At 44.1% G+C, this 15,222-nt stretch overlaps 1 protein-coding gene across 6 annotated transcripts in view; it reads left to right on the plus strand.

Moving 5' to 3' along the window:
* The window catches only part of FAM13A (family with sequence similarity 13 member A), a 132,397-nt gene that overhangs the window by 68,676 nt on the left and 48,499 nt on the right, over window positions 1-15,222 (plus strand). Inside the window, exon 1 of one of the 6 annotated variants that reach the window (XM_086746549.1) lies at window positions 4,980-5,034. The exons of the other annotated variants lie outside the window; for them this stretch is intronic. Coding sequence (XP_086602675.1) covers window positions 4,997-5,034 — 38 coding nt within the window. The 5' untranslated portion in view covers window positions 4,980-4,996. Of the gene's footprint in view, window positions 1-4,979; window positions 5,035-15,222 lie in introns of those variants that run through there. 6 annotated transcript variants of the gene reach the window in all.

Here is a 15,222-nt window from a genome sequence, read left to right on the forward strand (position 1 = left end):
AGGAGGGAGGCCAAGAAATAATTTCTGGGCTGTCCCATGGGACAAGAGTCCTTTGGAACAAGTTAAAGCGGCTGACAAGCGGGTGTGGCAGTGCTTGCAAAGGACACTTCTTCTTCCTGAAGAGCAGCCACAGCAGCTAATCCAGGTCTCCCAGGAGCTTGAGGTGTCCTTCTTGATGAGAAGTGTGCTTGCATGCTTATCTGTTGGCTGAGATCAGCAACTACAAGAACGTGAAGCTCTGAGAAGCTTTCAGCTTGGTGTTTACTTTTCTCCTGTCCCAGCAAGTTTAAGGAGCAATTCTGGAATATGTTTCATTCTTAATAGATTTTAACTGGCATTGTTTAAAAGGTAATTTGGCCTCCAGGTTGCAGGAAGGAACAGGAGAGCTACAGTGCCAAAAACCAGTATACTCCCCATGGATATGCCACCAATACTTATATTTCTGTGCCGGTACAAAAAATAAAAAGGGTAAAATGAAGTCAGCTGAGAGGAAGACAAGAGGAGCATTACTTAAGAAAATGAGTAAGAGATTCTGCAAATTACATCTGGGCAGATTGTCTAAGGCTTGGTGTTCCTAAACAGGGGCAACTTAAGTTGTAAGAATATTAAAAGTTCACTGTCATCATTGATGAATTGTGTCAGTAGTTAGTTATCCTCACCGTTTAAAAATGTCTCATTTCTAGTCATAATTTGTCTGTCTTTGACTCCCGGACATTTTATCTTGTTCAGCTTGTAAGTACTAGGTCAAATATTAATGTTTCCTGCATGCACAAGCTGTTTTCTTCGAAAATCACTAAACATGTGGGGTTGAGTTCTTGTGTTCCCTTCATGGGTTATCTCTGAAACTCTTCCGTTTCTCACAACTTGCTTGAGAATGGGAATTCCTGAACTGCTCAGAGTGTCCTGTGGCAACCACTTCAGTAGGAAATAAGACATAATACACCTTTTCCACACAGTATCCATGTTGATGCTTCAAGGACCATGTTAATTTACTTAGCCTTACAGTCACTCAAAGCTTGTGTATAGAAGTGCTGATCTGGTGTGAGGTTGTATCCCTAAGTAGGACCTGTCATCTTGCAGTTATTTCCAGATTTGACTCATATATGGCTGTACTGAAATTTATAATGCTTACTTGCACACAGCACACTAAAAGAACCACTGGTATTATTTTACATTTCCTTTCTGGTCATTGATAAAAGTATTAAGTGATGCAGAGCAGAGTATCAACCTTGGAAAGTCACTGTTAGTACTCATCCCCTTTCTGAGGATCCCCCCTTACTAAATGACTTTTTTGATATATTAGTTGCTCTTTCTTCCCCTTTGTGCTCTTTTGAGCAGGGCCTATTTAATCGTCTGTCTGGTCTGTTTGGACATGAAGGGCTGCAGTTTCCAAATATGGTTTCTATTTACATGTGACTTGCTTATTTCATGCGTACACACAAATCTTCTGGCCTGTGGGACATTTTCCAGGGTATTTATCATCTGTAATTGCAAATGTTTATATGCACAGATACTCTAAAGAGAAAAATGCATGTATCAATGCGTGTTTATAAATATGTACATAAATATAAATGTACATAAATAATGACACTTAAAATTTTGTGTTGTGGTATTTTGAAAAGCACATTCTTTAATTTTCAGTCTGATGATACCTTTGCTTTGCATTTCATGTTTCTGCCAGGGGAAATTATTGCGTAATTTAGTAAACACTGTGGGAATACATTGATGGTATTGAGCAGAACTCCAGCGTCTTGAAAACTCTCAGATTTTATCAGACCAGGCAAGATCTTTTTTTTTTCTCTTTTTAAAAAATAGTATCTCATTTGTTTATGACAGTGTGGTGAGGCAAGGAGTAACTGATTTCAGGAGGCAGACACAGCCACATCCTCGTTAAATCCATTATCTAGATCACTTATATCTCGTATCCTCTGGTGCTGTTCACAGATCCTCTTCTCTTGGTGCTTTATCGGCTGAGAGAATTACTTGGTGTGCAGCTAAGTATGAAAAGAAAGAAAGAGGATAAAGCACTTCTGTAATGATGATTGACAGGAGACTTCCTTGCCAAATGTGTGTTCATTCTTTAAGCATTGATGGCAGTGGAGAAAAGTGATTATTCATATTTAGTTCCAGCCCGTGTCCTTTTTCCCTTGTTGAATCTCAGTAAGAAATTTGCAAATCAAATAATTTGAACCCAGGTGTTGCCCTGGCATAGGTGCTGAAGTGCGACGGTATGTGTTGATATTTTAAGGGGCTTTATCATTTTTATTGTTATTTGCTGTCTATTTTCCTGAAGTATTTGCAATACACTAAGGAGCATAGAGTCAGCGGAGAGGATGCTGTGCCTGTCCTGAGGGAGGGTTTTTTTCCCCATCGTCTCTATGTATGTTTGGTGGTGCCACTGTGGTGCATTGTTGCTGCCATCAGATGAGTTTGGTCTTTCTCAGCAACAGGAACACAAGAGTTGCGTGAACCCTGCAGAGGAGGTTTTGTTTTCCGTGTTTAACATCGGAGAACAAATTCAACAGGTACAAACAAACCAAAATGTCATGTAGTACATGATAACCCAGCTTGAATTATGAAAGTTAAAAAGGGTGTCAGAGGGCAGGGGGAGAGTAGGAACTCCTGCCTCTATCGAGTACCAAGTTGGCTTTAACGCAAACATCTTTGAGAAGGAAGTGGAATTGTTTGGAGATAAGACTGCAGTTCTCTGGCAGCTTTTGTCTGCCTGCGTTGTGCCACAAATACATTGCTTGTGGTCCATACCCATGAACAGGGGAGGTGAAGAATAAACGAGTTGTGTGCTCGTTTAGCAGGGTGAGAGGTCTAAAGAGCCCATTGAGATGATGCAAACTGAAGTAAGGTGACGGGCACCGTGGGGTGATTTCCTGCTGTTTGAGTAGCAGGTACTACTCCTCTTACCGACAGTTGGCCACTATGCCCCGAAGTACCTTTTAAAATTTTGCTCTCTTTGACATTTCTCCATGTTAAAATCTTTTATTGCAATATCTGCAGCTGCTCCAGAAATAATTTAAACCTTGGGAAACCAGCAGTGCTAACAAAAGTCCACCAGCTGCGTTTTTCCATCTTTGATCTCCTTTGTTTTAGTGGGTGTTGAAGTTGCAGGTCAGTGGGTGTGCAGGGAAACATGAGCTAGGGTACCTCTTTGTCATGATGTTTTTGGCAGTGTTAAAGAGGCAGACAAGGAAGGAGAGGAGAAAACTAATACCCCTTTGAGGGGACTCCAAAAGAAGAGAACAGAAACAGGAGGTGGATCTGAAGGTGCTGATGGCACAGGGAACCCTGGGCAATTTTAATGTTCTCCCAAGGCTTCTGGTTGATTTAGCCGTGAACTGACCTTCGCTGATGCTAATACATAAATTAATCTTTCTGGGTCTTACAGCATATCTTCTTGTTAGTGAATTTTTTGTCGAGCATCTTAATACTTTTAAGCTCATTTATATGGCCAAGTCCCATGGAAGTTACAACAAAATAGCTAGGGTATAAATTCAGAGTACAGAAGCTATTTGAGTTATTCCACTTCTGTTTATTCAGCAAGCTGCTCTGGAAAGCCCTGGCTTGTTCCCCATGTAGATGGGCCCTTGGTTAAATGTGGAAAATTAATTTTTTTTATTGGCATCCTGATGGTAACACTCAGTTTAGAGAAGTGTAATAAACTATGAATAATTGTATGTATATAAAGAAAGACTGTCTGGGAAGAGGCAATTTAATTTATTGTCAAATTGTGAAACAGTACAAGGTGCTTTTGTTTTATACTGAAGCAGTTTTATGTATCAGAGTAAAATCTTTCTCTCATGGTTTTAGTTGCTTAAGAGCACATATGGTGCATTTAATTTAACAGGAAGCCATCAAGATATTCATTTAATTGCCACAGATAAGAGCAGCCCAGATCCGTGATGGCAGAGTGCTATATCAGCATTGCTGACTTTCCTAAAAAGGGGCCCTGTTCTGTGCCTGGCGTGACTGTGGCACAGCAGAGCAGGCTTGTGCTGAGGCAACGAGCAGAGGCATTACTAATGCACATCTTCCAGTCAGCCTGCTGACAGGAGCAAATATTAAACAGTTCAGCGTACTGAAGCGAAGCCACTTCTCGATTGACCTCTGCATCTCTACTCCATGCCAGTGCTTTCTGAGGCTGCAGCTGCCCGCTAGTCTTGTTTTTGACAGAAAACGTCCCAACCTCCTGCAGAGGAAGGTCAGGATCTGTTAGGCATCCCTGTGAAATGTCTGATCCCCTTCTGCTAACCTGTGGGTGTCAGCTGCTTCTCCAAAAGGCTGCTGTGGCTCATCTTTAATTCACATGATCTATATTCATGTGGAGGTTTTAAACATATAGGTATTAAGCTCTTGCCGCAGCTTTCTCCCAAACCAGTGCCAGTCCTCGCTGAGGTTGAAGGTGACAGTGCTTTTAATATTGACTTGAATTTCTGGAGATTGGCATGTGCGGCTGTGCCAGAATTGGCCATTAGGCTTTTACCACCTAAACTGTTGAAAGGATCCGTGCTCTTGTGCCCCTTCATCAGTTTGAGATAGTCGCCTTTCTCTGTCCCATGAAAGGTGCAGTGTGGTAGCATCATTCACGGGCAGGGCGGCAGCAGGGGTGTTTCTGTCCAGTGCCAGGGGAAGCTGAAGGCAATCGCTTAGGCGTTCTGCGCAGAGGAGTTGCAAAGCTAAAAAAAAGAAAAGGTGGGGAGGGCCGGGGCCGGGGCCGGGGCCGGGGCCGGGGCGAGGCGGGCGTGGGTGTCCCTCGCTGCCCGGCGGCGGCGAGAGGGGGCCGGGCCGGGGCCCTCGGCGGTGGGGCGGGTCGCCGTCAGCCGCCAACCCGGGGCCGGCGGCCCCTTCGCCCCTCCCCGGGGCCGGGCCGGGCCGCGGCGAGGCGCTGGCGGCGCTGCGGGCGCGGGGAGAGGCGAGGCGGGCGGCTGGCTGGCTAGCCGGCTGGGCGAGCAGGCAGGCAGGCAGGCAGGCAGGCATCGGCCCCATGGCCAGCATGGCTTGTGAAGTCATGCCCCTGCAGAGGTACGTGTCCGGCCGGGGCGGACCCCGGCCCAAAATGCGGCGCGGGGAGCGGGGCTTGTGCCCGGCGCGGGGGGGTGGAGCTGGGACTCCGGCCCTGCCGGGAAGGGCAGCAGCGCTGCGGGCCGGCTGCCTGGGCAGTGTAACCGGTCAGTGTAGGAGCCGGGCTCCGGGGGCAGGGGGAACCTCTGGCTTCCCCGTGCGGAGGGGCGGCGGTCCATACAGCCCCCCGAAATCCCTCAGCCCTCTCCTGGGGGGTGGTTGCTGCCGCGGGGTGGGAGCAGCTGTAGGGATGTCGGTGTTGCGGGGGGGGTCCCGGCTGGCGGGGAAGGGATTTGGCGGCTCCCTGCGCCCCAGCAAACCTCTCCCGCCCGCCGCTTGGGTGCAGCGGGGGCCGTAATGCGGTAAGGGGCTTGCCCCTCTGCGCCCCCCGCCTCCGGCTGTCTGCTTACACACCCAGCGTGGTCTGCCCTTGCAGCCGCCTGCACAGCATGGGCGAGAGGTTTAATTTTCGGAATCAAAAAAAAGGGCTGTTTCGTTTCCTGGGTGCCGAGACACACCTCCCTTCAGCACCAGCTGTGAGCGCGTACCTGTGCTGGCATGTGCCGCTGCCACAGTTTGGCAGGGGTAGCCGCAGTCAAGCTTTGGAAGCGGCAGGCACAGACCCACTGCAGGGGGGAGCATACACAGGCCTTTTACTCAGTCATTAATTTCCTTTTTTTTTTTTTTCTCCTCTGATTACTCTTTCAGTTCTCAAAATTCCGTGGTGCATACCTCCTTAGCCTTATTCAAACGGGCTAAATATCTGTCTTTATGTAATCTACAAAACAGTAAATAAGTAATTTAACGTGCCATTTCAGCCCTGTGGTGGTGCTGCTTCAGCAGAAGCTGCGGTGCTGCAGCTTGCTTGGACACGATAGAATAGTAACTGAAATTGCTGTCCAGGCTGTTATTGATTGATAAAGCATGGGGTCCTCTGCAGATAGATGTGGAAGAAGTCCCTTTCGCAGTAATGCAGTTGCAGGGCTCCATGTTGACGACTGCAGAGAAACAGAAATGCAGTTTGAATGTTTTGAAGAAGGACTCACAGTGCATCCTTCCTATTTGAAGGACCAGTGTCACATAACATTTTTAACCTTTTTGTGTTCCTGAGGATCTGTGACTGTCCTAGAGTAGTGGAGGCCAGAACAAGTGGTTGTTATTGTGCTCTTGACTGTTCACCCCAGGGGATGATAGGTTTCACAGGGTAGCTCTAATTAGAATGTTTTTTGTTGTTGCAAGGATTAACTCTTGATCAGTTAGAAATGCACTCTACACTTTTAAGCTGAAAATTTTTCTTCAAACTCCCATTGAACCTTGAGCATGGTACAGAATAGTTTGAGCTTTGCGGTCAAAAAAAAGGATTCACAAAATTCTAGCTTCTTTTCCATCTCCTGGATCTGTTTTCGGGATGTGTATACTATTAGCACTTAATTTTCTTTGGACCTGAGGCAGACAAGCACAGACCCCCAGATCCCTTAACAGCAGCATTCTGCAGGTTGCACTTCTGTTTTCCTATTCTTCCCCTTGGAACATTGTCTCCTCCCTTCTTAGTGCAGAGGTTTCCTGTGGAAGAGGGTCTTGCTGGCTTTGGGCGTTTTTTTTTTCAGCTTCAGGAAAGGTGATGCCTGATAACCAGCGTGGGTAGCAACCACGCTTGTGGTTCCTCTGAGGTGGACGGGCCGATGCGGTTGTTCCAGCTGAGGGCATGGACAACTTGCAGTGCACAATTCCTGTTGCTGGGTCTAAAGCAGACTAGTGGCAACCCCCAGGTGCTGCAGCGTGGGACGCTTCCCAAACCGACAGCATCTGTCTTCCCCTCTCAAGAAAGTGGGTAAACGCCCTCCTGCCTGTCTCCTGCAGGTGCCCTGCTCTCTGCTCTCTTTGGGCCACAAGTGGCCGTGCTGCGCCTGCCACGGGAACTCTCCTGTCATGAAGCGACGCAAATGCAGCTCTGTGTGGCTGATGTGTGGAGAGGGAGAGAGGCTCTGTTTAAGAACCTGTGACATTTAAATAGCATTTGTCACTAGAGCAGCAAAGTATTGTATCTACCAAGGTATCTGTAAGCTGTGAGTGTGTCTTCCTAAAATTCATATAATATGCTTGCATGGAGCCATGTGTACTATACGGGGTCATTTTATTCTATGTATAGATGTCAACGGAATGGCACATGGTGGCCTGCTGTGGAGGAGAGACAATGGGGACATCATGGTTATGTTTCATTGCATGGGAAGAGGGGAAGGCCGAGTGTGCTGACCCCTCCACTGCAATAGGTACTGCGTTGCCCGAGCACTGTAAAAGGCGCCTGTGAATGTCGTGTGGGTTGCATTACTGATTTTCCAGCAACCTATCCACCAGTATTTGTCTCTTCTATTGCTAAAAGGCTAACGTGTTTTCTCAATAGCATTAGTTTACTTCGATAACTGAGATTCCTAGTTAGATGATTACTAATGCTGTTACTGTACGCTTTAATTCATTTAATCTAGCTGAGTCTATTGCAGATTTAATGAAAGCTGTGCAAAGCTGAAATCTGTAGCAGCCACCTTTGCCAATGGCGTGGGCCAGTTTCTGTAGAAAATAAGAGAGGCAGGTGCACACTTGGGCCTTGTTTGTGATCAGTAGCCTCTGTCACTTTGCGCTTTGCTGAAACAAATCAAGGCAGCAAAAGAGTAAAGCCATCACCAATATTTTTAGAAAATGTATCTGATGGATGTAGAGTGTGACTGGTCTGTTTCTAACCTGTACAGCAGCAGTTGTCTGCATGAGCTGTCTCGCTTGCAGTCGTTATTGGGGTTGTTCGGTTTACCTTACTGGTTTGCTTGGGGTCTTTCACAAATACTCAGTATTTTAGCCTGAGAACACTGTTTGTATTCCACTGCACTTTCTTCTTTTTTTTTTTTTTTTTTTTTTTTTGAATGGCTCCTGTGTTCTCCTCAACAGATGAGTGAGTGTTGTTTGTGTATGTCAAGTTGTATCATAAATAAGTCTGATAGTCTGATACTTTGGACTTTGTTATCAGTTTCTATGCAAAGTACTGGGAGTGCTTGACAAGCCCAAATGAAGTATGTTCTGGAATATGTATATGAAGAGAAGCATGTTTTCTGAGGGTGGAGATAACTTGTATCTGTTGGGGTGTTTTTGGTTTTTTTTTTTTGGTTGGTTGGTTAGTTTGGGTTTTTTCTTTTCCTGTTGAAAGAAGAGAAATTCAAACCTGTGGTTCCCATCTTCCTCAACTCGTAGTCATAGCCTGTTACAAAACACTGTGTGGATTTTTTGCCTTCCAGGCTCACATTTGACCTACAGTTGGGTACCCTGTCTTGTCACAGCTGTGACGTGACGGGTGTAGGTGCCTGTGGAAGCTCTTCCTGGATACCACTGCGTCAGTGGTTTTGGGGGCTCTGACTAAAAGAGGAAATCGATGTGGAAATTTTCTGCAGTGTTTGCATCCAGGGCGTCCACCTGATTAAGTGAGAAAATACGCATATTTACGTAAAAACTGGGCTCTTAGGTGCCTTTATTTGAGGCTGCAAGCTTTTAACAAACAGTCCTGAAATCTGAATCGCTGGTTACCTAGTAACAGTTCTTCACCATTATAATGCAACAGGTATGTGTGTGTTATGCAACTTCACACTGTTAAATTCTGAGACGAGGTGAGACTTTGGCTGGTATATTCATTCCACCTCTTTCTGACCCATTTTCTAGTTTTATCCTAGTGAGGACTATTGCCAAACCACAAGTAGAAGAAAAGACACTGCCCTGTCTTTCATAATAAGCCCCAACTAGTTTAAGAAGTAAAACAACAAAAGCAAGCTGTTTAACATTGACGTCATTTTTATAAAAGATAAACATATTTGCAATCCAGGAGGATAGTGAGTAGAAAATAATGACACAAAATTGTCCTGTCAAGGGTTCCAGTAGATGCAGATATGTTAGTACAAATGGAAAATCAGCCTCTCGCTCACAGTGCCATTTAATCAGCAATAAGTTCTGCTCGTTTCAGCTTACCATGGGCTAGCCTGTGCTTCCCTGATGTTGCTTTTAAGTGGGAGGAGGTGTGCAAAAAGGCTTCACTGTATTTTTTCTTTCCCATTCAGGCAATGTGCCTCAATCTCCATGCCCCCTGACACACACTCTGCCCAGTTATGCCTGTGGATAGTGCAGTGTATTCCCAGCGTGTATGGCTGTGCTGTATGTTAGTGTTTCTTAGAATTAAAAAGCTCCTGCTCTAGGCTTGGGTACTCGTGCCTTCATCTCAGCTGTGGAAAATAGAGCAAGAAATGGTACATGCTCCTCAGAAGTGCGACAGTGATCCTTCGTATTCGCCTCACCTTGTCTCCGTGAAATAGTAATATGAGCATTTTGAATGCCAGATAAAACAGGACACAGAAGCTCATGCTTTTGGAAGGGTAGTAGGGAACTCTCCCCCAAGAGGTCCCTTTCTACAGCCCGCAGTTACATTGCTGCGCACTGTGATCTCACAGGCTTAAGACGTAACTTAGTTGAGGGATCTTTAGGAAAAACACTGCTGAAGAAATGGCTTTGGGGAAGATGGCGGGATCCTTTGGAGATTAATATTTAAACCAATACCAATCCACCCCCGCCCAAGTTGTTGGAGATGCTTTGTGGAGTATGTAAGTTCAGAATAAAGAAGCCAGGTTCTCCGCCTAGTATTTTGACATGTAGCTCACTTGGTGAGTAGCTTACGCGGGTACTCAGGCACGAGCTTAACTTGGTTTCAGTGGTAAGCGTGGCTACGTGTAAATGTAACTGTTGTGAAGACTGGAGATAAATGTCTGGAAGGACATGTTACAGTTTGGACTATAAAACTTACTCTTCAGGGAAGATGCAGATCTTTGCGTGGAAATAACTCTCACCGAGAAACAGCTATTATGCATTTGTTTCTTAGTTACTATATAGTGCATTCCTCCTCCCCCTCCTCTGATTAAGGGTGTAGAGCAAGGGGTGGTATTGCTCAACAACGGATGGTAAGTGCTGACTTTTAATGATGACCATTGTATCACCACAGTGTTATCGCATTAGATTAAATTTACGGTTACTCTTGCATCAAGGGTGGTATTATTCTTTCTTCTTTTGCATAACAATATTCTTGCTTTATTTGAAGAAGGAAGCTTCTATTGCCTGCTATTTCTCATTTGCAAAAACATTACCTTTTACCCACTGCTGTGAAGCACAAACTATGAGTAAATCACTCTACTAAGAAAATAAGTATGCAATAAATTTTCATGAGCATTTTCAATCTTGCATTTATCGCAAGCTTGAAGTAACTTTGGAGAGGGACAAAAGAAATGCTGAAAAAGTTGTGAATAAGACAAGACATTCAGCAAAAAGCACTACTGTGGCCTCAAAATTGAGGCTTCCTTGAAACTATTTTTAGTGTTGTTAATGTTGAATGTCGGAATAAGTAAATAAACAATGTTGTTAAGATCTCTTGCAATTGCAGAACTGGCATGCCTGTTAATCCAAGGTGGCACAGTGGTTCTAAATGGTGAGAAGAGGAAGATAACTTTGAAGTCTTAACCAGTCACCCAAGCGTAGCCTTCCTTCTCCCACAAAAGCTGCATTAACTTTTGATATTGTCAGTAATTTGACACCACTGAATTTTCAATGCCTTTTAGTTTGATTGCATTAAAATTAGAAGCAGTAATCCCATTGCCTGAAAAAAAGTATTCTCACTAAAAAATAATTTCTTTTGAAGTCTAGAATATCAGTGGTGGAATAGAAAGTGAGCTATTTCTTTATCTGACTTTTGAGGTCAGAACAAATAGAGTCCATGGCAAGACACCAGGAAAACATGGCCTTGGCTGAGCAGCATGACCCTGCCAGTGTCTGGGCCCTTCATCTCTGGTGCAAAATGTTGACACTTGAGTCAAAGTACATTTTCATGATTGTTTAAAAAAAAAAAAAGTGTCTCTCCTATTTAATCGACTAAATGTCCCATTTAACTTTTGAAAAGAGATGTGGAGTAGGAAAGCAGCAATAGCTTCACAATGGATGTTCCAGTGCCAGCAAGCCAGGACCAAAGAAACGCTGATAATTAAGTGCAAATAAAACAAGGGAGAAGGGCCCCGAGGCACCCTCTGACCTGGGGTGTCCATGTAACGTATGGGGTATGCCATATGCGTGTAAATAAATTGGGAACTCTCAGCTGCAACTCTGGAAGGGGCTCGGCAGCTCCCTTATCCTGTCTGAAGGGCAAACTGAGATATCAAGGAAAACATTTGAGAATGGGATGGGTGTATGGTTGCCTGTAACATTCCTGTTGCAAAAGAGGGAGGCAAAAAAGGTAACTGTGGTTCTGTAATGGAAATTTATCGTTTAACAGACTTCACCCAAGCTGTCCTATTTCCTTCTTTAGAGACAGAAACGATGCCTTGCGTAAATGCTGTAAAATACATGTGCCTGAAAGTCCTAAAATGTGCTAAACTAACTGGTGGATGATACTGGCGTTCCTTCCAGTCTGATAGACCTTTTTGTCACCTCAGTAGAGGTCACAAAAATAACAATATTACTTCTTTAGCAGAACAAGGTTTTTTTCAGTTTGACTGGTATTTGTTTTAGTTTTTAGCAAGAAGGAAGTAATCAGATACTTCTGTTCCTTAAGAGTGTGAGAAATTACTCTCCCAAGTATTGCATGAAAGAGCAATTCACTTCTGTTTCATCCTTTCCCTTTGTATATGTCTGAGAAGAAAGACTGCTGTATTTTGTACTCACCTGCTTGACCAGGTAATCGGTGATAGTTGAATAAATAACTGATTTTGGTTTGGGGTTTTTTTTTTAAGTTATTTCATCCCTTCATGTGTAAAGCTGGACAAAACTTTGAGGATATTAAAAGAAACCAAACAAACAAACAAACCACCACCTAATTTACTACAAAACCTGCTTGCCTAATGGATAAATTCTTTGCTGGGCCAGGTAGAAATTTAGACTGTGTAAGAGATGCACATCAGGATAACTTGTCCCCTCCATACTGTGGACGGCTGACTTGGTTTGCCAGGTCACTGTGCCGGGTATTAAGCTTTCTTTTCTTTCTTGAAGGGTCATATATTTCTTTAACCAAAGGTGAACTTCTGGAGCCCCAGTACAGTACAGTTAAATGTTAAACATGTCTTAATGACTGCTAGCATTTTCTTTTGAAAGGATACATCATAAAAAGGGCTTCCTAGCAATAGTAATAAACCCTTTAGTACAAGGTATTTTAAAAACAAGTAAGCAGTTAGTTTTAATCAACTTAGTGTGAGTGATAGTGATAAAGAATCCTACGTGGAAGACGTTAAACCAATTTCTAGCCTGTTTATTGTGTATTATCAACTGATGATCATCTATGATTCGTATCTTGTACATTTTTCTTGCTTGCCTGTCCCATCTGTATCCAAAACCATATGGTAAGGTATACACAGGTTTAAAACTTCTTGCACACTATTTTTATTCTTTTGTTAAACTAATCTGCGCTTGTGTGTATAAGCACATCAGTGTTATACCTTACCACACGAATAATTCATTATTTTATAAAGCATTTTAATCAGAACCCTTGTTTGAGAGATTGTGAGTTACGTGGAATGGCTCGTTTAAATCTGTTCGTAATTTACAGAGCTCACGTCTTACAGCTTGCACAGATGAGTTGATTAAGGTGCATGAAGTCAGGGAAAATTGTTTGGGATATGTTCTTTTCAGTGATTAGGGCGAAATGGATAATGTGCTTTACTCAGAGGCAGGAGATCTTTTTAAAGTTATAAGATTTTTATGGTTTCTCAAAAGTCTACGTTTTATACTAGTTAGCTTGGAGCTCTTCATCCCAGATGCCACTACTGGTCAGTGCTGCACGTGTAAAACGTAAAGCGTTATTGGATAAGAGAGGTTATGAACAGCTACAACTATTATCGACCCTGTGAAATTTTGAAACATGAATATCTAAATGAAGCTGATACTTAGTTTCGGATTACTCTAGAGCTTCTTTCTCCCCTGTTCCCAGCTAATGTTCTTAAAATATTTTTTTTTCTCCTGGGTTACTTTGTATGAGTGGATGATGGGTTTTTTTGCACAGATAGAAAACTTGCTTGAAGTTGTGGAGCAGTGGTTGTACTTGCTGTGGAAAAAGAGGAAGGAAATGTAAGCGATTTCAGAGTCCCTGCTGAATACCACTTTTCCGTTTGATCTGTCAGAACAGCTAGTGGGAGCATGAATACAAGAATATTATTTGGGCTTTTTCAGTATCATTGTGCTTTTGTGACTTGGAAGTTAATTTATAAACCTTGGGATGAGGAAGGACTTTTATGATGGAAAATAAAGCATGTTTGTTGTGGCTTTGACAACTGCCGCTTGTGCACAAAGCAGCATTTGGTGTTGTCATTTGAAGTTGCATGGGTGCACAGAAATCTTGATGGCACTGTAAACTTTTCTCTACATGAGAAAACATTTTTCATGTTGTGTGTGCGCTACTGGGACCTCATTGCATTGAGGTTACAGTACAGCCATTAACGTAATGAACTGAACATAGGAAAAAAACTTCACCAGCAACTTTGTGAGTTTAAAGTAGCTTCTTTACACTTAAAAAAAAAAAATATAGTGTATTTCATAAGTGCTAAATCAAGAGATTGTGCACGGTGTGAGTGGAGGGAGCCTGTACCTGGCAGAGGTTCTTACCCGTGCCTTTGTTGCAGGTTGTCTTCTGAGAAAGGCAACAATGGGTACTTCCACGTTTCCCTCCACTTTTTCTAGGCTATCTCTCAGCAGTAGCAGTTTCTCGCAAAGACCTTACGGGTGACATTTGCCTCAGTTCACGCAGAGGCAGCTGCGTTACCTACCTTGCTGCAGGCAGGTGCTGTCAGCTCACTTTGCAGTGCTCCGTGCTCTGGCCAGGTCTTGGAGGAGGGCAGCAGCGACGTTCAGTGCTCCCGCAGCAGTGACTGACTGCAGCTTGCTTGAGCAACTGAAGATGGGCTTGTGGAAGTGGCAGCAAAGTTTCCAGTAGCAGCCATGCTCCCAGTCTTGGGGAGCTGCCGAAAACTGCCCAGTCGCTATTGCATTGCAGAGGCAATGCGAGTTTTAGCAGACCACGCTGATTTCAAAAGCAACTTATCTTTCTTCTGGTCTGTGGTATTTGATGTTACCCTTGAATCAGTATTTTGAGCTTCACACAGAGCGTGCTGGAAGGTCTTTTCTGTAGATGTCTGTATGAATCTGTGTACTGTAGTGGGGAGGTCAAATGGTGCAGAATTAAACCCCTGCGATTTTTTTCTGGCACATTGGCTTGTTCATCTGTCTGTCCGCTTTTCTGGCCTTTCTGACTCCCTTGCATCCAGCTGCCTCCCTCATGCCGCTGTCCCTCAGATGAATTTGACATTCATATTTGTGGATATGTTATAACGTTGGCTGGGTTTGAAATGAGCCATGCTGAAGTCTGCCTCTGGCTGTATTCAGTGGGAGAGCAGGGTGCTTACCTGGCTGCAGGCCAGTTTCAGCTCATCTTGCTGAGGGGGCTTCCTGCTGGCTCTGGTGGAAGCTGCAAAAGGTACCTGTGAGCATTTGGTCTCTAGCTACAAAACACACAGAGATGTTCCTTTCCCCTTTATTCTGTGCTTAGAGAGATTTTTATAAACTGATAAATAAAATCCTTCAAAATTCAATAGGTTAATGGACTCAGGCTGAGTTTTCAAAAACAGGAGGCTTGATCTACTTCAGATCCCTATTGAAAGTTAGTTGAAGTGTCAGAGCAATCAAAGCCGCCGAGTGACTTGAGTTGGAAGCTGAGCTCCCTTTACCCAGAGCATTCTCCCATATTCCCTCATCCTCTGAACAAGCTCAAAAGCGGTGGATGCCTTCACAGCGTGGCAGTGCACTGGGACCTGTGGCTGGGTACCTGTGGCAAATTGCTGAGTGCTGCCACAGTCCCAGTCTGCTGGAACAGCAGGAGAGCAGCAGGGAAGTGCTTGGTTTCCAGCGCCTGTGGGATGTTATCTTTTCTGCTTTTGTTTCAAGTAATTTATGCCGTTTCCCATCTTTTCTGCCGAACTTGCTGTGCTCTTCAGCAGACCCCATTAAAAGTCCTTTGGGGATGAAGCGACCGCATTGTCGTTTCCTGCCTGCTTGGAGGAAAGCGAGTGTCCTGCTCTGGAGAGTTACAAGAGTTAAATG

Source organism: Chlamydotis macqueenii, chromosome 4, assembly GCF_036417535.1.
Source record: "Chlamydotis macqueenii isolate bChlMac1 chromosome 4, bChlMac1.mat, whole genome shotgun sequence".
NCBI classification, from domain to species: Eukaryota; Metazoa; Chordata; class Aves; order Otidiformes; family Otididae; genus Chlamydotis; species Chlamydotis macqueenii.